Source organism: Marmota marmota, unplaced genomic scaffold, assembly GCF_001458135.2.
Source record: "Marmota marmota marmota unplaced genomic scaffold, marMar, whole genome shotgun sequence".
Lineage (NCBI taxonomy): Eukaryota > Metazoa > Chordata > Mammalia > Rodentia > Sciuridae > Marmota > Marmota marmota.
This window is the reverse complement of record NW_025999862.1, coordinates 3,008,516-3,030,414: the sequence shown is the minus strand read 5'-3', so window position 1 is coordinate 3,030,414 and position 21,899 is coordinate 3,008,516. Positions and strand designations below refer to the sequence as shown.

General features: G+C 50.9%; 1 protein-coding gene across 3 annotated transcripts; it reads right to left on the bottom strand.

The window, feature by feature from the left end:
* Positions 1-370: 370 nt before the first annotated feature.
* Positions 371-15,622, bottom strand: Aifm2 (apoptosis inducing factor mitochondria associated 2). Of its 3 annotated transcripts, XM_015500543.2 has the most exons (10): positions 15,495-15,566; positions 10,114-10,254; positions 8,434-8,632; positions 7,979-8,094; positions 6,273-6,392; positions 5,740-5,832; positions 4,430-4,538; positions 2,589-2,741; positions 988-1,188; positions 371-713 (listed from the first exon to the last, which is right to left on the bottom strand). In XM_015500543.2, exons 3-10 carry the CDS (start codon positions 8,609-8,611, stop codon positions 562-564), a joined length of 1,122 nt encoding a protein of 373 aa, XP_015356029.1. In that variant the 5' UTR covers positions 8,612-8,632; positions 10,114-10,254; positions 15,495-15,566; the 3' UTR covers positions 371-561. The 3 variants fall into 3 exon arrangements, with proteins under 3 accessions (XP_015356029.1, XP_015356028.1, XP_048665547.1); XM_015500542.2 differs by lacking the exon at positions 10,114-10,254 and having other exon boundaries at positions 15,495-15,622; XM_048809590.1 differs by lacking the exons at positions 10,114-10,254; positions 15,495-15,566 and adding an exon at positions 15,220-15,242.
* Between the last annotated feature and the right edge of the window lie 6,277 nt (positions 15,623-21,899).

Genomic DNA, 21,899 nt, shown 5'->3' with positions numbered 1-21,899 from the left:
CACGTGACGGAAAAGGTTTGGGGTACAAGCCATCTCCCCACCCCGGGGCTTCTTCTGTGGCTGGTCTCAATTTGCAGGTTCTCCTTCCTGTTCTCACAGATGGACACCAGGCTCCAGGAGCCAGCTCTCCGCACCACCCTGAGAGCTCTGAACACCACACCAAGCCCGCAGGCACACACACACACACACACACAGAGCACACCTCACACCAAGCCCACAGGCACAGGCACAGGCGCGCACACACACACACCACACCAAGCCCACGGGCACAGGCACAGGCACACACATGTCCCAGAGGAACCTGCCACTCCCCCCCCCAAGGCCCTCCAGCCAGCGCTGCTGCAAGCAGACCTTCCAAACCCAGAAGGAATCCTCTAGGACACGTCTTTTTAATGCCCCCCTCGCGATTGGTTTTACATGCGTCGTGCGTCCACACAGTACATCACTGGCATCTCATTCCACAGGAAGAGCCTGTGCTTTGGCACTTGTCAGCCGGGTGCTTTTTGTCCAGAGGCCCGTCATCATCTGCAGTAGTGACACGTCTGCCACTTGGCCTCCCCATCAGGGTGGGGACTGCCTCATGGTTTTCCAGCTCGTGGAGACAAACAGGTCCCTGCTCTTGGCCAGCCGCACCATGAGCCGACCGACGTAGAAGCCACTGATCTGGCCCACGCCATCGTTTCTGCCCATGGACAGGAGGAACGTCAGCGCACCTGGGGAGCACACACAAAGCAGAGCCACTGAAGGTCACGGGCCGCAACTCCCAGGGCACACCTCCTCCTGGGCCTTCCGACTCAGGGCAGGAAGGGGGGGTACGATTTTGGAAAGGCAAGGGAGTCCCCTGCTTATTTTTAAAAAGCTTGAGAAGGATGTCCCTATCATCGGTTTCCAGGGTGCGGTCTAGAGGCCAGCCTTCGTACAGCACTATAAGTCTTCCCTATCTAACCCCAAACTCTCAACACCAGGAGGCCCCTGAGCTTCCCTCACCTGGCTTGTAGGCCTTGAGGGGCCTCTGCTTCATGGAGTTGACGAGATTGGTGACAGCGACGTTGGCATGGAGGCCAGCGTGGTAGGCCATCTTGGGCTCCTTCACATCAGCACAGTCGCCAATGGCATAGATGTTGCTGTAGCCCTCCACCTGGAGGAACTCGTTCACTCTCAGAGCGCCATTGCTGGCCAGCCTGCTCTCTGTGGGCAAGAGGACACCCAAACCAAGTCCTGAGCTGCTGCACTAAGCAGCCACCAGACACGGGGGATGAGGACTGGGTGCTAGTTCAGAGGCCCCCAAGGTGCATGCTCAGAGGCCCATCCTCCACCCTCAGAGTTCCTGCTGGGGTCCCCACCTCGGACCCCTCCTGCAAAGACAAGTTCACAGCTCCAGGGCGGAGACCATCAAAACCCCAGCAAGCTGCCTTCTCCAAAATGCATGGGACTCTAACTCCTGATACACTGCACTGGCTAGCCAAGCTTTAAATTTCCTTTTGAACATAGATTCGGAATTTTAAAATAAATGCAAGGTTTTAATAAATGATAAACTGAGCCAGGCATGGTGGCACCTGTCTATAATCCCAGTTGCTCAGGAAGCTGAGGGAGGGGCGGATTGCAGGTTCCAGGCCAGCCTGGGTAACTTAAAAGGACCCTGTCTCACAATAAAAAGGGGTGGGGATGTAGCTCAGTGATAAAGTATCAGGGGTTCAATCCCCAGAAACATAAAAAATAAAATAAATGATAAACTACTTTAAACAGTTTTTCTTTTTTAACAGATTAAGAGAAATTTTCTTTGACATTACATTAGGACACCCGCCCGGGCATGCTTCCTCTGGAGTTGAATCATCCCTCCTGCTGGGCACAGGAGCTCCTTGACAGGGAAGGATGTTCAGAAGTAAATGATGGCACCTGGAGTCCCACAGCGTCCACACTGACCCCTGGAGGCCTAAACACATCAGTTCCTCCCCCCCCCACACACTTCCAGGTAACTCAACAGCTAAATACTGACTTGTAAGAAAAGAGGGCGCAGCCAGCGGTGGCACATGCCTAGAATCCCAATGGCTCTCAAGGCTGAGGCAGGAGGGTCGCCAGTTCAGAGGCAGCCTCAGCAACTTAGCAAGGACCTAAGCAACTCAGAGAGACCCTGTCTCTAAATAAAAAATAAAAAGGGCTAGGGATGTGGCTCAGTGGTTAAGCCCCTCAGGGTTCAATCCCCAGTACGCCCCCCCCCCAAAAAAAGAAATGAGGGTATGTTATGGCCTACTCCCCAAAGGAGTCAAATGTTCAGATTTGAATGTGGAGAAAACAGGAACTGTGAACAGAGAAAGGCCTGACCCAGAACTTCTCCCACATACCTATAAAAATAGCAGGAAATGGGTCTTTCTCATCTCTCAGAAGCCTGTTCCTATCTCTTACCACTAGGGGACAGTCCCAATGCTAGAAGATTCTGGTCTCCTAACCTAGATCCATAGAGGTCACCATTCAGAAGAAAGCAAGTGGGCAGCTAGGAAATGGACAGGGGCACTGGTTCAGGGACACGGTCTACAGGGCATTGCAAAGAATGCTGGAGACTGAGGCGGTGGCCCGGGTCACCTGCTTACCAAATGCACTAGAGTAGGCAGAACTGTTGATCTTGATGCCATTGCAGAGAATCACCAGGTTGGTGGCCACCTCCGTGCCCTTGTCTGTCTGCACTTTGATGTACTCGCGATACTCGTTGAGAGGAATTTCCTCCAGGTTGCTCACCCGCTCACCTGCATGGGAGGGCAGGGTGGTCCCATGACCAGGAGGTGAGCAGAGGCTGGCAGAGGCTGGGGCCGTGCCAAGGCTGACAGTGGGAAGACCTGGGCTGCAGCGGCCCAACTAGGCAATCACTCCACCCCCTCCCCCACCGTGCCCTTCCCTCGGGCCCTTCTGTGTGGACATTGGCCCCAGGGCATCCAACTGGAGGAAAGTTCCAAGCAGCTGCTGGGGGAAGTGAAGCTTGTCAAGAAGTTCTGGGAAGAGTTATTCAACAGAAAACCTCAAGCCAGCCTTGCTGAATGTCAGCAGTCCCCCTGTCCGTCCCAGCACACCACTGGCAAGGCAAGGACAGGGAAAGGCAGAGAAGCCGGCTTCCTGGACCCTCAGCCTGAAATCAGGGCACTAACTGTCCTTCACAACCAGGGAGGGACTTTCACAGCAGATGCCTCGCCACCTTACCCACAAGGCACAGGATGTCAAGGCCCAAGTGCAGTCAAGTATGGGTATCCCACCACTGGGATCAGAGCCCCCTCTAAAATGCTGGGTGGGCCAGGCACAGAGGCCCACACCTGTAATCCCAGTGACTCAGGAGGCTGAGGCAGGAGGACCACAAGTCCAAGGCCAGCCTCAGCAACTTACTGAGATCCTGCCTCAAAATAAAAAATAAAAAGGGCTGGGGTACGGCTCAAAGGTTAAGTGCCCCTGGATTCAATCCCCAGTATCACAAAAAAAAAAAAAAAAGAAAGAAAGAAAGAAAAGAAATAGAATGCAGGTCTCTCCCTCCCCCCAATCTATATCAAAGCCACATTCATTACTCTCAAAATAAACCAACAAAACCATTCCCTCTAGCACAAAAATATCGAATTTTAGGGCAGATCCTTCAAATGCACTTTTTTAAAAAAAATCATTCAGTGCTGCAAGTGGTAGAACCATCTGTCATCAGCAACTTGGGAGGCTGAAGCAGGAGGATTAGTAGTTTGAGGCCAGCCTCAGCAACTTAGTGAGACACTATCTCAAAATAAAAAATAAAAAGAGCTTGGGCCAGGCACACACCTGTAATCCCAGTGGCTCAAGAGGCTGAGACAGGGGGAATCACAAGTTCAAAGCCAGCCTCAGCAATGACGAGGTGCTAAGCAACTCAGTGAGACCCTGTCTCTAAATAAAATTAAAAAGTGGGCTGGGGATGGGGCTCAGTGGTTGAGTGCCCCTGAGTTCAAACTCTGGTACCCCCCCCCAAAAAAAAGAGCTGGGTGTGGGAGTACCCAATCCCTAATACCAAAAAAAAGCTTGATATATATAAATCATGGGCTGGCGCTCAGTGGTAGAGCGCTTGCCTCGCATGTGTGAGGCACTGGGTTCGAGCCTCAGCACCACATAGAAATAAATACATAAAGCTATTGTGTCCTTCTACAACTAAAAAAAAAATTTATATATATATACATCATTCATTAAAGAAGTATCCCACAGCACCACTTAGCAAATAGATCTCCCCTGTCTTTCCTGTGCCCTAAGCACAGCAAGCATTGCTGCCTGCATGACATGGCCCTCCAGCTGGACGAGGCGTCAGTGGGCTGTGACGCTTAGGACTGTTCCTGGTGCTTCAGGCTGATCCCCAGGAGGCAGAGGAAGGGAGACTGGGTAACTGTGGCTGGGCTCTGAGCCGTCCCAGTAGGTCAGGGGGGCTGAAGTCCACACGTACTCAGCAGCAGCTGCACGCCCTTCCTGAGGAGGATCTCCTTCACTTCCTGCCGCACACAGGGCAGGAGCTCCTTGTCAGCCAGGGGAACTTGAGAGTGAATGAGAGTGACCTGGGAACAAAACAAAACATCACTCAGCGCTCGCCATGCCCAGGGCAAGCCAGGACATTCTCTCTCCAGGTGCCGAGGGCTCTCTATCCCTGCCCCCTGCACCCCTGAGCATTAGAAAGATCAGTGCAGGCTGAGGCCACCCTCCTGTGGGCAGAAGGCACTGCTAGCCAGTTGATCCCACGCCTGGGCAGGCAAGGGTTTGCCCTGCAGGCTCCCACCACGTGGCCATCCAGGGCAAGGGCTACCCCATCAGGCAGGGACCAAAAACCAACTGAGTGTGTCCTTGTTCAAGTTGGCTGTCGGCAAGAAGAGGTACTCAAAGTCTAGGTTTTATTACCAGGGCTTAAATTCTGAAGGTGACACAGTGCACCTTTTTTTTTTTTTGGTTCCAGGGATTGAGCCAGCAACACTTAACCACTGAGCCACATCCCCAGCCCTTCTTTATATATTTTTTCTTTTTTTATTGATTTTGTTATTTTTTTTAAATACACGACAGCAGTGGAATGCATTACAATCCTTATTACACATATAGAGCACAATTTTTCGTATCTCTGTATATAAAGTACGTCAATTTATGCCATTATACATGTACTTTTTTTGCATTACAATTCTTAATACACATATACACCACAATTTCTCATATCTCTGTTGTATATAAGGTATGTTGACACCCAATTCAAGTCTTCATACATGTACTTTGTATAATGATGACCACCACATTCCACCATCCTCACTAATCCCCTTCTCCCTTTCCCTCCCACCCCTCTTCCCTATCATTTTATTTAGACACACGGTCTCACTGAGCTGCTTAGTGCCTCACTAATTTGCTGAGGCTGCCTTCAAACCCGTGATCCTCCTGCCTCAGCTTCCAGAATCGTTGGGATTACAGGCGTGCACCACTGCGCCCAGCTGACAGAGTTCACCTTTACAAGACATCTCCCTGGGTCTGACCCACGGGGTTGGCCCGGAAAGCAGGACCTCTCCAAGAACAGGACACCCCCAGAGCAGGTCTGCAAAGTCAGTGGCAGGATCCTGGTTCCCTGGGAAAAGTCTCTGCAGAATCTCTCTTTAGCACAAGACAGGAAACACACAAGCATGCACAGCTTCTGTGAGCAGGGTTCTGACCTCCAGAGCCCTCAGAAAATTCCTGATGCTCCTCAGGTAAAGTCAAAGAAGCTCCAGGCCAAGGTGGCCGCCTCACCTCTTTGTCAGGGTATTCTGTCTTAATCTCTGCTGCCATCTCCACTCCAGCGGAGCCGCCTCCCACCACCACGATGAACTGGGAGCGCTGGACCTGGAGAGAACAGGGACACAAACACACCTACATATCCACCCTCCGCCTGGCGGTTCCACCTGTGGTGTGGGCTCCCTGCCCAAAGAAAGGTAGAGATCTCTCCATATTTGGGATCCCAGTAGCCTCCTCCTAGGGTCACTGTGCCAACTGACTGCCATCACAGGAACTGAGCCTGCTCTAAAACCCCAAAGCGCTGGGCAATCAGGAGGGCAGGTGAAGGTGAAGGGACAAGTCTGGCCACACCAAGCAGAGCCTGAGCAGGTCTGGGGAGCTCATGTCCAGGCCTCTGTGGCAGGCCCAGGGCCTCTCCCAGGGACTGTCTTCCAATCTCCAATCTCCAGCTGCTTCAGCAGCTCTGAAGTGCCCACCGTCTCCCTGCTGTGGCCCCAGCTGTTCCCTCATCCGCCTATACCTCCCCACACCTATCCGCAGCAGCTCACCTGCTTCACCATGTCCTCATAGGCCTGGATGGCAGCCTGCTGACAGGAGACCTTATTAAACTTGCCAGGGAAGGGCCCACTGCTGCCCGTGGCCAGGATAAGATGGGAGAAGGGCAGGGCCTGTGAGGGACAAGAAAAAGAAAGATGAGCCGGGCACAGTGGCACCTGCCTGTAATCCCAGTGACTCGGAGGCTGAGGCAGAAAGATCACAAGTTCAAAGCCAGCCTCAGCAACTTAGTGAGATCTGTCTCCAAATAAAAAAATAAGAAGAAGAAGAAGAAGAAGGGCTGGGGATGTGACTCAGTAGAGTGCCTCTGATTCAATTAATCCCTGCTACCCGCTCCAAAAAAAAAGAAAGATAAGGGTAAGACAAAGTGGGGAGGCCTGGGTTTCCATATCTAACACCAGAACCCCAGTATCCAAGGAGCACCAGGCAGAAGAGGCCCGTGGGCACACGGAGGACACCGTCCTTTTGGAAGGAAGTGAAATCACCAAACCAGGGGGGCCAAGGGATGGCACCAGAACCCAAAGACCTAAACAAGCAGATTTTACCTCCTGCCTGCAGAATACATGACCCACAGCGCCAGACCCTACGGGAGGGGAGAGGCCCCACTGCAGAAGGCAGGTCAGCATGGAACAGGAAATCAGGCACAGGGAATGCGCTTCCAATGTGGAGTTTAGAATCTCCTGGACAGCTTAGAAGGCTCTTCCCACCCCTACCGAAAGAACAGAGTGGGGAGGGGGAGGAAGGAAAGAACGGAGGGAGGGAAGGGAATATTGTTTGGAGCCTAAGTATATAAAGGTGTTCCAGTGGGAGGGGGACCAGAGGCCATCTGGACCCACTCAGCCCCTACTTTTGAGCTCCGAGGTGCCCTCATGGACCCTTCCAAGGCTCTGAGAAGCACAGATCAAAACTGCAGGACAAGAGACACTCAGTAATCTTTCCAACTAGTGAGTCTCTGGTCCCTTAAATTAATTCAAGAACGACTGATTCACACTAAGGCACATATTCATTGAGGACAGGAACTTGTCTCCCCGTTTCCAAGCCCCACTTAGCTTAGATACTGCACTGGGGGCTGAGCTAGAGCTGTCCGTCAATCCATTCTGAGGGCTGGTGGCTGCTCACTGACAGAGCTCGGCCCTCTGCAGGCACATGCCAGGCAGCGTGCTTGGTTCCCTGGGGCGAGGATCATGAAGATGAGTGAAGGAAACCTCAGCCCCCAATGGCCTCCCCATCTGGGGAACATGGCATCATGCTTGTGCCTAACTTTTACTTCTAGATAGTGAGGACAGTTTCCACGGCTGGCCCGGCCTGGTCCCTGTCCAGGACACTGGCTTCTGGAGCAAGGACTCAGGGCTGAAAGTGCCCGGATTCCCATCTTGGCTCAGTCTTTTGCCAGCTCAGCTGGGGGACCTGAGGCAGGCCGTTTAATGTATATGAAAAACGAGGGTCCCACCTGCCTTATACCGTCATGGCAATCACCAAATGAGATTTACATGAAGGATCAGGACAGTGCCTGGCATACAGGAAAAACTCAAGAAATGCCTGCCACCATACTCTGTGGCTGCTGTGGTCCAGCCTCTCTCCATGAAGAACCTATCTGTCCCGCAACAGGCAGAGCTTGGAGGCACAGAGGGCACTCTCTCAGCCCTAGAGAGACTGGTCCTCCAGCTAGAGGACAGCTGGGTCAGCCCACCACACTCACCTCACCACCCTGCAGCAGCACCATCTGATTCTTCAGGTCTATCCCGACCACCTGGCCCTGTCGGAAGTTGTCCTTGAAGGTCACTGAGTAGGAAATGAATGTCTTTTTGGCAAACCCTGGGGAATGGACACAGAAGAGTTCACAGTGCAGAACCAGGCTGAGCTTCTCCTGAGCCACATACCAACAGGGGCACCCCTGGCCACAGCTAGGTCAACAGGGGCACCCAGGTCCCCCCGACTGCTAAGTGCCAATCTGGGCCCCCAGGTCTTTGGAAAAGCCCAAGCTCTGACTGCGAGGCCTTGTTATGGCAACTGCTTAAGCCACTGACCGGAAAGAATCTATTGATGTCATTTAGGAAACTCGCCCTACATGGAGAAAATCGGTCCCTGAAATTAGGTCCCACTGCAGTGACAAGGCCATGCTCACAAAGGCAGCCCCAGAAAGGAGCCCATTACCACTCTCCACGGAGGCCCGGAGGGCAGCCACATTGTGGTGGAAGGAGTCCTTCATGTCCACCAGCAGGAAGGGGATGTTCAGCGCCTGCAGCTGGCTGGCGGCCGCGATCCCACCGAAGCCCCCACCCACGATCACCACGTGCAGGGCTCCCGTGTCCGCCGAGACCTGGGACCCCATCCTGAACCAGGCACTACTAGGCTGGGAGAAGAGACCAAATCAGAGTCAAGGTCAAATGTCATGAACTGACCTTCACAAATGAGGTCAATCCTTCATGAATGAAATTCCAGTTTCGTAAAATGTGAATTAAATTCAGAACTGCTATCCTACCTTTGCCCCATCCCCCACCCAGCCTGCTCCCTTCTCCAGAGGCACCCACTTTTACCACGTGTGCATGCGCCTCCCCAGAGATATTCTTCGCACCTACAGTTCTGACAATTTTTGCACATGTTTAACAAACTATTCTGCACTTTTTTACCCAGTATATTTCACCAGACTTTGGAAGAGGGTAATAATCACTCAACAACATTTACATGGACCTTCTACTGACATGCTCTTGCTGTGGCCCCTACCCTTATAATGGCAGAGCTTACACAGTCAAAGGATCAGGTGGATAATGTAAATGGTGTGGGAAGCTGGGCAGGTGAACAGTAGGGAACAGGGAACAGGCGTGTGGAGAACTGGCCGACACGGGCTCAAGTATTAGACGAGGCAAGAATTTCAGAGGTGAAACAACTGGGTTGTGAGTTATTACCATCCTCAGTGAACTAATCCACTGATATCAGTGAACCAGGTGGTAAGTGTGGCAGGTAGGGTGTGGCCCGAGGAGGTGAGCGGGCCTCTCCTACTTCCTGCGGACCATACGGGCACATCTAACAGACAGAAATTCCTCAAGCCTTGCACCAAGCAAACACTACAACCACACCTTGCTAGGCTTACAGGCTATGGCCCAAATCTAAGAAGGTCAATTAGCAGGGTCTGACGAGATGGCCTCAACTTCTAGCTCTTTTCCCAAATTTCAGCTCCTCTGAGACTCCTCCAAAATAGAATGTCGCTATGGTTTGAATGTATCCCCAAAAGCATGTGCTGCAACTGAACACAGTGTCCCATGACCCGCCATCCCAGCCACTCAGGAGGATCATAAATTCGAGGCCAGATTTAGCAACTTAGTGAAAGTCTGTCTCAAAATAAAATTTTGCAAAAGGGCTGGGGATGTAGCTCCATGGTAGAGCATCCCTGGGTTCAATCCCATAGTATCATTTAAAAAAAAAAAAAAAAAAGCATGTGTTGGAAACTTAATCCTCAATGTGACCGTGTTGGGAGCAAATGGGAAGTGCTTGCATCCTTTAGGTTCTAATCCATGAATGGATCAACAGTCATGTAAAAGACCTTGAGGGGCCGGGGCTGGGGCTCAGTGGCAGAGTGCTTGTCTAGCATTCGTGAGGCACTGGGTTCAATTCTCTGCACCACATAAAAAATACCTAAATAAAATAAAGGCATGTGTTCATCTATAACTTGAGCCGTTCAAGGCCAGCCTCAGCAACTCAATGAAGCCATAAGCAACCGTCTCAAAATAACAAGGGCTGGGAATGTAGCTCCATGGTAAAGGGTTCTTGGGTTAAATCCCCAACAAATAAATAAATAAAAGGCCTGTGGCTTCGTTTGGTCTCTTGCTCTCTCACCCTCTTCGGCCTTCTGTCACGGGATGACACAGCAAAAAGGCCCTCTAGCGCAACCCTGCCCTCCTGGACTCCCAGCCTCCAGAGCGTCAGTCAGTCAGTTCTGCTCACTCCAAACGCCCCGTCCGCCCCGTCCGTGGTATTCTGTTGTAACAACACAAATGGGACTAAGACAGATGGGGTGTGACAATGGGGTGGGGAGGAGGAGCTGGCACGGGGCCGCTCCTACAGCTTTCCTGGGACAGTCAGGAGACATGCCCCCCCAAAATGGGGACAGCAAAAAGTCCTTCTGGGCTAAATCTCCAAGGAATGTCTGCGGGTGAGAGAGACGGTCAGGAGAAACGGTGTCATGCGGACTCCTCGGTGAGAGGTGAAAGGGGACAGCAAGGACCCAGGGACAGGTACGGTCATGTAAGAAGCGCGTACAGGGCCAGATCTGCAGGCTGGACTCACCCCAGGCTCACACTCACCGGTGACCAGTTTCCAGCAAACTGAGAGAAAACCTTGGTTAAGTCTCAGGGGAACTGGAATTCAGGAACCCGTGGCCCAGAGCCAGAGCTGGGGCCATCTGAGGCTGAGGAAAGCAGTAGCTGGGTCACTAGATGCCCAAACACCGAGGTGGACAGAGGGGAAAGGAACCATAACCACGTGGCCAGGCGTTATGGTTAAGACATGAGGTGTCCCCCAAAAGCTCAAGTATTAGACGAGGCAAGAATTTCAGAGGTGAAACAACTGGGTTGTGAGTTATTACCATCCTCAGTGAACTAATCCACTGATATCAGTGAACCAGGTGGTAAGTGTGGCAGGTAGGGTGTGGCCCGAGGAGGTGAGCGGGCCTCTCCTACTTCCTGCGGACCATACCCTGAGCGGCTCTCCTCCTCCAGGCCTTTTCACCCTGCTGTTTGCCTCACCTCAAGCCCAGAAAAAGGGAGTCCGCCACCTGTAGACTGAGACCTCTGAAACCATGAGCCCCAAATAATATTCCTCCATATTGTCTTAATTAGGTCTTTGGATCCCAGTAATGGAAATACTGACTAAAACATCAGGGCTCCCCCAGCCCACCTGGGAGGCTGTGGACAGGGTCACCTGTAGCATCCCAGTCTGCCCCTAGGGAGGCTGAGGGACTGGGGCTCTAACCAGGGATCTTGTCTCTGGCCAGCTGTACCCCAGAGAAGGACACATACGGTGTGCAGCCTTCAGTCAGAGGAAGCTGAACTCCTAAGAGCAGCCGGGGGCTATTGCGGACACTCGCTCAGTGACAGGCAACCAACCACACCTGCTCCCAGACTGTGCCAAGTATAGGTGAGGGCTGCCAAGGAGGCGCCTGGGAACAAGCAAGGGTCACTACACAGAGAGCATCGAGGCCCAACAGCCCTGCGAGCTTCGGGGAGGAGGAAGCTGACAGTGGGAGGGCAGGCAGGGCTGTCAAGGAAAGAGGACATGCACTCTGAGGTTAGTCTTGAAGTTGCTGAAGCTTCATGGGGGTGAGGGCTCCAGGGGACCTTCTGGGGTCACACTGCAGCACTGGTAGGTCACTGCACTGTCCTGATCATCAGTAGCCTAGAGTTCAGGCCTCTCTAGGCCTCAATTTACCTCCATCCGCGATGGTGCTCGCCTATCATCCCAGCGGCTTGGGCGGCTGAGGCAGGAGGATCCCAGGTTCAAAGCCAGCCTCAGCAACTTAGCAAGGCTGTAAGCAACCTTGAGAGACCGTGTCTCAAAACGAAATATAAAAAGGGCTGGGGATGTGGCTTAGTGAATAAGTGCCCTTGAGTTCAATCCTTGGCACCAAAAACAAAAAAAAATGTACTCCCTCTCATGAGTGGGGGCTCTAAGGCCCCACCAGCTCTAACACCCTGAGCTGTCCTTGGACACGTGGGGTTCCAAGCCATGGTGGCCCCAACATGGTCCCCCAATCTTCCCACAGCCAGGGGTGGCTTACAGTCAGAACTCTAGGCACTGTCTTCATGGACGTTCAACTGCCCACTGCCGACCTTTTTCCCTGAGGGACAGAGGAGGTTTGGAGGTGATTTCCAGGTGTTTCCCATTGGTCAGATGATCCCAATGCGTTGAGGTTGGAGGATCCCTCCCATTTAACTGAACCCTGGGCAGAGCTGGGACCAGGATAGTACTCATGGGGACAGGGCTCTCTTCACAGCCCCATATCCTCAGAAAGGTTATCCAGAATTGATCCCTAGTATTCCTCAGGCTTATTCTGCCAACTGGGCCAGAAGAATGTCTCCTGGGAGCCAGGAGCCAGGAGGGCTCAAGGTCCCAGGCACAGGTAGGAGAGGGCACCAGGAGCTAAGCAGGGCCTGGGACGTGGGAGGCATCAGGCAGGCCACAGGTGGAGTGTCTCACCTGCCCCTTCAGTGTGGGAACCCCTGTGACAGGCCCTGCCCTAGGGGCTGGCAGCCAGTGATAAGGTAGGAAAATACCCAGAAAGCCTCCCTTCCAAGCTGGTTGGGCACGGGCTCTGAGAGGCTATGGGGGGCAGAGGAGCCACTGGGTGCTAGATCACACTGGGCCACCCAGGGACTCAAAGGCAATATCCAAGAGGTCTGAAAAGGAGCGAGGGGACAGCATAGGCCACAGCTCTGGGAGACAGCAATGGGAGTTATTCAGGGTGCATGTGGCAGAAGGGGTAGGGTGCGCAGGAGGGCAGGGGACAGGGGCCAGCACAGATACCACTGCGTGCCTGTCTTGTCAAGGCAGCTTTAACTGCCAGGTAGGCAAACAAGGCTGTGACCAGCCCCTCAGGGGACACTTCCCTGTGCAAAGAGAAGCCAGCAGCCCCAGGGCAGGCCTCACAGGAGGTACTTTGACCAAAATAGTTTAGCCAGAGTTCCCTCAGTCCCCAGGGGTCCTTAACCTTTGCCTCACCCACCAAGGCAGGCCGCCCCCTCAAGGCAACCGCTTCTCCAGAGTTGGGGAGGCCTGAAGGCATATCCAGACCTCCAAGGGCAGCAGGCAGGGTTATGGGACAGGAGGTGCTCTTCCACTTCCTGCTGCCTGAGGCCTCTCCTGGAATCCGTCTTTTTCTCCTCTAATGACCTCTGACAGCCTCACTTGGGGATAGGAACCAGGTACTATCCAGCACATTCCACCCTTCCTCGGCAGCAGCCCCTCACCTAGCACTTCTGGACACCCCCACTCTCCTCGGCTCTTGCAGTGTCAATTCTTACCTGGCCCCTAAGGACGGCTGGACTCCTCTCTGCTGGGCCATGACCTAGTTAGCCAGACAGCTCAACCAAGGGCTGCACTTCAGGCCACCTACCCAGTAGGTGCTCAAAATATATGCATGGAATGAATGAGTGTTCAATTACCTGATCTAACAAGGCAATAGTACAGGCAAACCTCAATCAATGGGAGACTCCATTAATCCATGAAAAACTCCATCAATGGGAGAATACAGCACAGGACATATATATCCACCCACTGGGGAAATCACATCTTTGTTATTATTTTGAGACAGAGTCTCTCTAAGTTGCAAAGATTGGCCTCAAATGTGCTATCCTCCTGCCTCAGCCTCCTGAGTAGCTGGGATTAAGGCACTCAGCCTTATCCCCAACTTTTTCATAGACAAACTTTTCATGTGGTTTGCACTTGGAATTGCTCAGTCAGACATGAGCCTGATCCCAGGGGGTTCTTTTTTAATAATAAGAGGCCTTTAGGAATCCACTGGAAAGCAAAGAAGTCACATTTCTGCCAAAGCTGATGAGAGGTCAAGGCTCAGAAGACACAGTAAGAGACAAGCAGGCCTGATCAAGGCAAGAACATCGCCTGCATTGCTTCACAGAGACCACATCCAACCCAGGACTTTTTAAGTCATCATGGCTTCCTCCGAGGGTAGATTTCAACACTGGCCTTTGGATAGTCATGTTTCTGGAGTGGCCACCTTGGATGATCAGGCCACTAACGTGTGACTCGATGGGCTCTGAGCATCTCCTCTTCTACCTCAGGGATAGAGAAGAGCAGGAGACCTCCCTCACTGGACACTAAAGGCCAGGCTGAGAGTGGGCACTCCAAGGCCAGCCCCCCCAGGGAACCCATCCCAAATATATATATATATGACCAATTTCCAAAAGGGACTCAAAGTCTGAAGAGAGGCTGGGTGCCATGGTGCAGGCCTGTAATCCCAGAGTCTCCGGAGGCTGAGGAAGGAGGATCACAAGTTCAAGGCCAGTCTCGGAAATTTAGTGAGGTGACCAAGCTTCTCAGAGTCAGTCATTTTGATATCTCCTTCACTCTACCATGGTCTGCTGCATGTGCTCTGGGAGCCTGCTTAAGCCTGGCCGGCCCCAGAGCGTCTCCCACCTGCCCAGCTCCATCACTTATGGGCAGGGTAGTCCTGGGCAAGGCCCTGCCCTGGTTTGGGTTTCTGGTCCTCAGTGAGATGGAAGTGGTTTTGAAGAGCTCTCTCTAGGAACTGAGGTGAGGCAGATGTCCTCTGAGGGCTTGGGGAGCCCCAGCAGCAGGCATCTGTGCAGAAGCTAAAACCTGATACTACCCTGAGGTACAGGGGCAAAGCCCCTTTCAAAACTCACCCTCCCAAACCACCTCATTCTCCCCAGCTTCTCCTTAAATCCCAGGGTCAAAAAGAACCCCCCCTCTTTGGCACTGAGGATTGAGGGCGCTTTACTAATGAGCTACATCCTCAGTCCTTTTTATTCTTTAGCTTGAAACAGTGTCTTGTTAAATTGCTGAAGCTGGCTTCGAACTTGCGATCCTCCTATCAGCCTCGGGAGCAGCTCGTCACTGGGATCACAAGCATGCGCCTAAGGCCCAGCTCAGAGACCCTTACTGGGGAAGGAGGGAAGGGAGTATTCGGTGTGGGTGACATTGGGAGGGACGCGTCCAACACTGCCCACTAGAGCAGTTCCAAGTTGACTTGGAACTGCTTGAGAGTTAGTTCAGCCTCTGCTGGTCTTCACCCCGCAGAACCTCGGCCTCCTGATGCACCCCAAGTCGATGGGCACTCGGCCGTCTCCTGTCACTTTCCTTTTGAAGATTAAGGTTTCCCTCTGCCCTCAGTACTCCAGGACCTCCCAGGACCCGTGTCACACCCGCGGAACCTCAGCTTCCCCGCTGTCTCCGGCTGGGGCCCACCTTTCTTGGCAGGGGTTCAGGGAGAGGACGGGGCGGAGAGCCCCCTGCGCTGTCTCGCGGGTGTGGGATGCTCAGGCCTGCGCCGCGTATCCTAGGCAACCGCCCGCTGCACCCCGCGACCTCCCGACCTCGTCCGCCGTCGGCCAGGCCCCCGCTCCGCGCCCCTGTTGGGGTCCCCGATTCGCCCGGGCCGCTGGGGACCTTTCCGAGCACTGGCTGCGCGACCCTGGGCGCAATTCTAGCCCCATTCTTCAGTCACACCAGCGCGAACTCACCAGCCGCCGCCGACCCGGCTCCTCTCCGCTGCGATCGGATCGGATCCTCAGGCGTCTTCCGGCGCCCGCCCCGCCCCGCCCCGCGACCGCGACCGTGCGGACAGGGCGGACCCAGCGCCGCCCTCCGGTCCAGCGGCCACGCCTCGGCGGCCCGGAATAGCTTTCCCCACTCCCGCCTCAGTGCCCTGGGCTTCGTCCCCTGCGGTGCGTGGGACTGACCTTGACCGCCAGCGAGACGGACCTTGACCGTGGGTGAACTCTCAAAGTTTGAAACAAGGTCCCTAAGGCTGCCTGCCGGCGCCCCCCGCTCCAGCCCTGCCCGGGCCGCTCGACGCTGCTCAGTTGCTGGGTAACAGCCCCAAAGCTTCTCCCGCTGGCAGGCTTTACAACCCTGGGCACAACATCCACCTCCTTTCTCCACGAATATGTATAGTAATTTCGTTTGAGCACCTACTGTATGCCGGGCACTGTGCTAGGGACTGGGGAGATAAAATGAAAAGCAAAACACACAAGGTTTCTGCTTTCATGGAAGCGATAACCTAGGGAAAGGCTAATGCTAAACATCACCCCCAAAAACAACAATTTCTTGTACCACCATTTGCAGTCAAGACTGCAGGCAAACAGGTGTCCATCAACAGATGAATGGATTAAGAAAATGTGACAGAGGGCTGGGGCTGGGGCTCAGAGGCAGAGTGCTTGCCTCACACATGTGAGGCACTGGGTTCGATCCTCAGCTACATACATACATACATACATACATACATACATACATACATAAATGTATTGTGTCCATCTACAACTAGAAAAAGAATATTTAAAAATAGAAGGGCTGGGGATGTGGCTCAAGCGGTAGCGCGCTCGCCTGGCATGCGTGCGGCCCGGGTTCGATCCTCAGCACCACATACAAACAAAGATGTTGTGTCCGCCAAAAACTGGAAAATAAATATTAAAATTGTCTCTCTCTCTCTCTCTCTAAAAAATTTTAAAAAAATATTTAAAAAAAATAAAAATAGAAAATGTGATATATATGTGTGTGTGTATATATATATATATATATATATATATATATAGAGAGAGAGAGAGAGAGAGAGAGAGAGAGAGAGAGTTTTATTCAGCCATAAATAAAAATGAAAGTATGTAATTTACAGGAAAATGGGTGGAACTAGAGACCATCATGTTAAGGGAAAATAAGTCAAACAGAAGGTCCAAGGGTCATATGCTTTCTCTCCTCTGCTGGAGCTAGAGAGGAAAAAAAGGAAAGGAAAGGTGGGGGCAGATCTCATGAAAATCAAAGGGACATCAGCAGAGGAAAGGGACCAAGAGGTGGGAGGCAGGGAGGGAGGGGGACATGCTGGAGAATGGTATTGGCCAAATTCTCTTGTTACATGGTGTGCATATATATATAACAACCAATCCCATCATTATGTACAGCTATAAGGCACCAATAAAAATGGGGAGAACAACCACTGGAAGCAAAAAATGGTGCAGAGATCTCTCTTGTAAAATGGGGAGTTAGTTCTGGGCAAAGAGTAGGGAAGTGGGGGATCTCAGAGAAAGAGACAGACCCTTATTAGATGGAGACCCCAACTTATCAGCGTAACTAGTCATGCTTATTTCTTTGGTTAAGTGAACAAAACTTCCCATGGCGGCTTGTATCAGAACATGAACATAATCAACGTAAATGTCACCAGACTCAAAGACCTATGCAATGTGCCCACTTAGGACTTAGGACTGCTTAACCCCCAAAAGACTTAGGACTTAGGACTGCTTAACCCCCAAAAGACTTTCCAAATCCCAAATATCAAATGATTGACATGGGATTTGATTTTCACAACAACTTGCCTGGAATCCAGCACTTTTCTTCCAAGAAAAATCCCATTTATAGTGAGAATTCAATCCTATGTGCTTCACTCTTCTCCGAGAGGCCAGGGTCCTCTGCACCCTGCCTGTGGGGTGTGTATACTTTGTTGTCCTTTAACAAATCTTTGCTTGTGCCTTGATTTTGATGCATCCTGAAATTCTTTTCAGCCATGTGAGTCAAGAACCTGCTTGGGGGGCTGGGGTTGTGGCTCAGTGGTAGAGCACTTGCCTTTCAAGTGTGAGGTGCTGGGTTCGATCCTCAGCACCACATAAAAATAAAGAAATAAAAATAGTGTGACCATCTACAACTAAAAAATAATATTTTTTAAAAAATTAAAAAAAAAATTTAAAAAGAACCTGCTTGGGCCAAGTTGAGGTCCCATTGCCCCCAAGAGGGACCACTTCAGACCCCGGTCTGGTGACACGATCACTAATGTGAAGTGTTTTAGGGTGATACCAGGCACAGGGCAACTGGTTACAGTATTATACATGTTTTATATGTCAGATGAGCTCGTCTAAGGCCACACAATTTTTTTTTCACTTTTTTTGGATATATGTGACAGTAGAGTTTTAATTGTTGGTTTTGGATATACATGAGAAGTAGAGTGTGTTTGACATATTAAACATACATGGAGTATAACTTATTCTAATTTGGCTCCCATTCTTGTGGTTGTACATGATGTGAAGTTTCACTGGTTGTGTATCCATATATGAACATAAGAAAATTATGTCTAATTCATTCTACTGTCTTTCTTATTCCCATTCCCCTTCCCTTCCTCTGATTCCCCTTTGTCTAATCCAATAAACTTCTATTCTCCCCTCCCTGCTTTATTGTGTGTTAGCATCCGCATATCAGAGAGAACAATCTGCCTTGTTTTTGGGGGAGTGGCTTATTTCACTTACCATGATAACCTGCAGATCCACCCATTGATTGGCAAATGTCATAATTTCATTCTTCGGTATGGCTGAGTAATATTCCAATGTGTATATATACTACAATTTCTTTATCCATTCATCTGTTGAAGGGCATCTAGGTTGGTTCCATAGCTTAGCTAATGTGAATTAAGCTGCTATAAACATTGATGTGGCTGGGTCACTGTAGTATACAGATTTTTAAGTCCTTTGTGTATATATAAAGGAATGGGATAGCTGGGTCAAATGGTGGTTCCATTCCAAATTTTCTGAGGAAACTCCATACTGCTTTCCAGAGTGGTTGTACCAATTTACAGTCCCACCAGCAATGTAAGAGTGTACCTTTTCCTCCACATCCTCAAGGCCACACAATTCTTTGGCAACCTCCTCAATGCTCAATGATAGCCCAACACTCACACACACACACACACACACACACACACAGTCTTTCTGCCTCTCTCTCTCTCTCTCTCTCTCTCTCTCTCTGGCACTGGAGATTGAACCCACAGATGCTTTACCACTGAGCTACATCCCCAGCCCTTTTAAAAATTTTATTTTGAGACAGGTTCTTTCTAAATTATCGAGACTAGCCTTAAACATATGATCTGTCTGCTTCAGCCTTGCGAATTTCTGGGATAACAGGTGTGCAACACTGTGCCTGCTCTAACGGTCTTTTGAATACTACCCTCACCTTCCCAGTTTTCACTGACAGTCACACAGAGGTAACCATTCCTGTATCTTTACTACAAACAGTGGTCCCAGACCTTCATATCCTGTACTCCTGATATAGGGAGTGAAGTGTTTAATTCCCTCTAGGAGATGCCGGTGCCTGGAATCATCTCTGTTTGGGAAGGAGGTTGGTCATCCCACCAGCAACGGGTTCTCACAGGCCCAGCCTGCATCCTCCAGTTCTCTGGAATCCTGCCTCTCTTCCTTTACTGGTTATACCTGCCTTCTTCTCTAAGTCCCTGGAGCTACACAGAAACCAACAGCAAAGTATGAGTGTGGAGAGCCGTAGGCCCTGCCTGTTCTAACGCTGTCCAGTGGTCCAGTGGGGAGTTATCAGGAAGCCACTGGCTGGACATGGGGGTCCACTGGGTACAGTGAATCTTGCCTTTGTCCTGGGCTTTGCTAATTTTCAAAAAGTTTTTTGTTTGTTTGTTTGGTACTGGGGATTGAACTCAGGGGTGCTTTGCCACTGAGCCACATCCCCAGCATCCCCGGCCTTTTTTATTTTCAGACAGGGTCTCCCCAATTGCTGAGGCTGGTCTTAAACTTGCAATCCTCCTGCTTCAGCCTCTCAAGTCACTGGGAGGACAGGCTGCACCACCATACCCAGTCCAAAGATTTTTCATCTCCTTTTTCTTTCCTTAAACTCTGAGGAAAATAGTGTTACAAACTGTGGTCAAAGTGCAGGTTTTTAACTGTGACACTAAGACAACAAGGACATCTCAGGCCAGCTTTTTAGGGAAGAGACCTCACTTGGCTGACTGTGTGTTACCAGTGTCTGGCACTGACCCCAGCATCTGGTTCCCTGGGCAATCACTAATGTTTGCTAAATGAATGATTTTTTAAATTAATATTTTAATTTAATTTTGATTTACATGTCATGAAATTTACCCTTTCAATATACAGTCATGAGCTGGGTGCAGTGGCTCATGCCTATAATCCCAATGGCTCTGGAGGCTGAGGCAAGAGGATTGAGAGCTCAAAGTTAGCCTCAGCAACTTAGAGAGGCCCTACACAACTCAGTGAGACCCTGTCTCTAAATAAAATATAAAAAGGGCTGGGGGTGCATGTATTCAATCCCAGGTACTAAAAAACAAAACACAACAAAAAACAGCATACATAATCATGGTGGTAAGGTTGCACAACCATCATCACTATTTAATCCCAGAGCATTTTCATCATCCCCAAAGAAATCCCATAGCCATTAGCAGGCACCCCCATCCTCCCTGGCCTCAGCCCCTGACAACCAGAATGATTCATTTCTATTGAAACAGTCTATCCCGCACTCTTAGAAAAATAATAGCTAATATTTATTGACACAAATGAAGTACTTTGAATTCCTTTTCAAGTTCATCTTTCACATGGTTCTTGCAAGACATGTCTTATTAATTTCTATTTTACACATAAGGAAATAGAGGCCCCCACAGGCTAAGAAACATAGGCAAAGTCACTCAGCTAGTAAAGCAGAGCAGCTGAGATTTGAACAATATAGGTGGCAACTGTGACCCGAAAGCCAGGAAATCCTCTGGCAGGGTAGCACCCTAAGAGAGCTGGAGGTCACTGAGCAGGCAAAACAGTCTCAATTGTGGCATAAGGCGAGCATGGGAAATTTCCTGAGTACAGCCCAATAACATGTGACACAGAGAATAGAGACTCTCAGGCCTTCCCTGGGTCTGGCTAGGTTACACAGGAAGCACTCAAAAGCACAGCAGGAAGGTAAAGACAGAAGAGAGCAGAGGGAGGTGGAAGGGGGAAGAAGTTGCACTTGGGCATGGCACGTCGGAGCTGGTATGGCCCATCCCTAAGGATCTGCTCAAACCATGAAAATCAACAAGTTGTCCTCTTTGCCACCTAACATCTTATTGGCATGCAAAAGACACCCTCTCCAGGAGAGGGGACAGGGTCTCATGCAATCCCTTTTGTGCCCTTTCCGAGGCAGTTCATGACACACCTCTCTGCCCATCAAGTAATGCCCAAAGCTTTGGAATTGAAAATCAGGGGTTGGGCCTAACCAAGGACCTGTGTCTTTGAATTTCTTGGTGCTAGGGGTTTTAGGAAGGCTTGGTGGTTTGGATACCGAAACACTGGCAATTCCAGTCCACAGAACTTTGATGACTGGTGGGGACAGCAGGCAAATTATCTGACATCAACAGAATCTAAAAGGAGGAAGAGGTGTTTATCTAACCTCCAGGAAGCCTGGGCCTGAGGACCTTTCTGACAGACAAGGGGCTGTATTGTTCTTCCCCAGGTCACAGGACCAGGATCAACTCAGGAGCCTGGGAAGAAGCAGTAACCCTACTTAGGAAAGAGGCAACCATCAATTCTGAAGAGCTTGGTAAACATTCTCCTTTTCTGTCTGAAGTTCCAACCGAATTGGTAAGACTCAAAGGATAGAGAGGCCCCATTTCTGCTTCCCCCAACATTTAGTTGGGTATAATGCTCCCAGCTGGGAAAAGACTGTATTAGAGTAGATTCTGCTGCTATGACAAATAGACCCCAAAATGGTACAGGAGTGCATTTCCTGCTGGAGCATCAGTTCTTGGCCAGTAGACTGGTGAATGAGGCTGCCTCCTATACAGTCATCTAGGGACCAGACTAAAAGAGGTTCTATTCACTGCAATATGTAGCTTCCAAGTCTCTTTCAGGTGTTTCCTTCATTCCCACCAAGAGGAGGGGGTCATTGCTTAGAGAAGTCCAGGCAGAAGTTTCTTGTAGGCCAGACTAGAATGCTTCACTACCTGCTCCCTAGATCCAGGAGTTGGAATTCAGAGACATGCCTATCTGTGAGGGTGGCCATGAAATGCAGGCTAGTATACTCCCGAGGAGAAAAGAAAATGGACTTTGCTAACATCTATGTCTGTCTCTGTGGCCTGGGTCTTAGGCCTCTCTAGGCTTCTTCCTATG

Coding starts and splice junctions, on each gene's coding strand:
- Aifm2 (XM_015500542.2), bottom strand. CDS start 8,611: ATGGGGTCCCAGGTCTCGGCGGACACGGGAGCCCTGCACGTGGTGATC. Junction 8,095..8,433: donor CCGGGCCTCCGTGGAGAGTG/GTAATGGGCTCC, acceptor TCCATTCCCCAG/GGTTTGCCAAAAAGACATTC. Junction 5,833..6,272: donor ATGAGGACATGGTGAAGCAG/GTGAGCTGCTGC, acceptor TGTTCTCTCCAG/GTCCAGCGCTCCCAGTTCAT.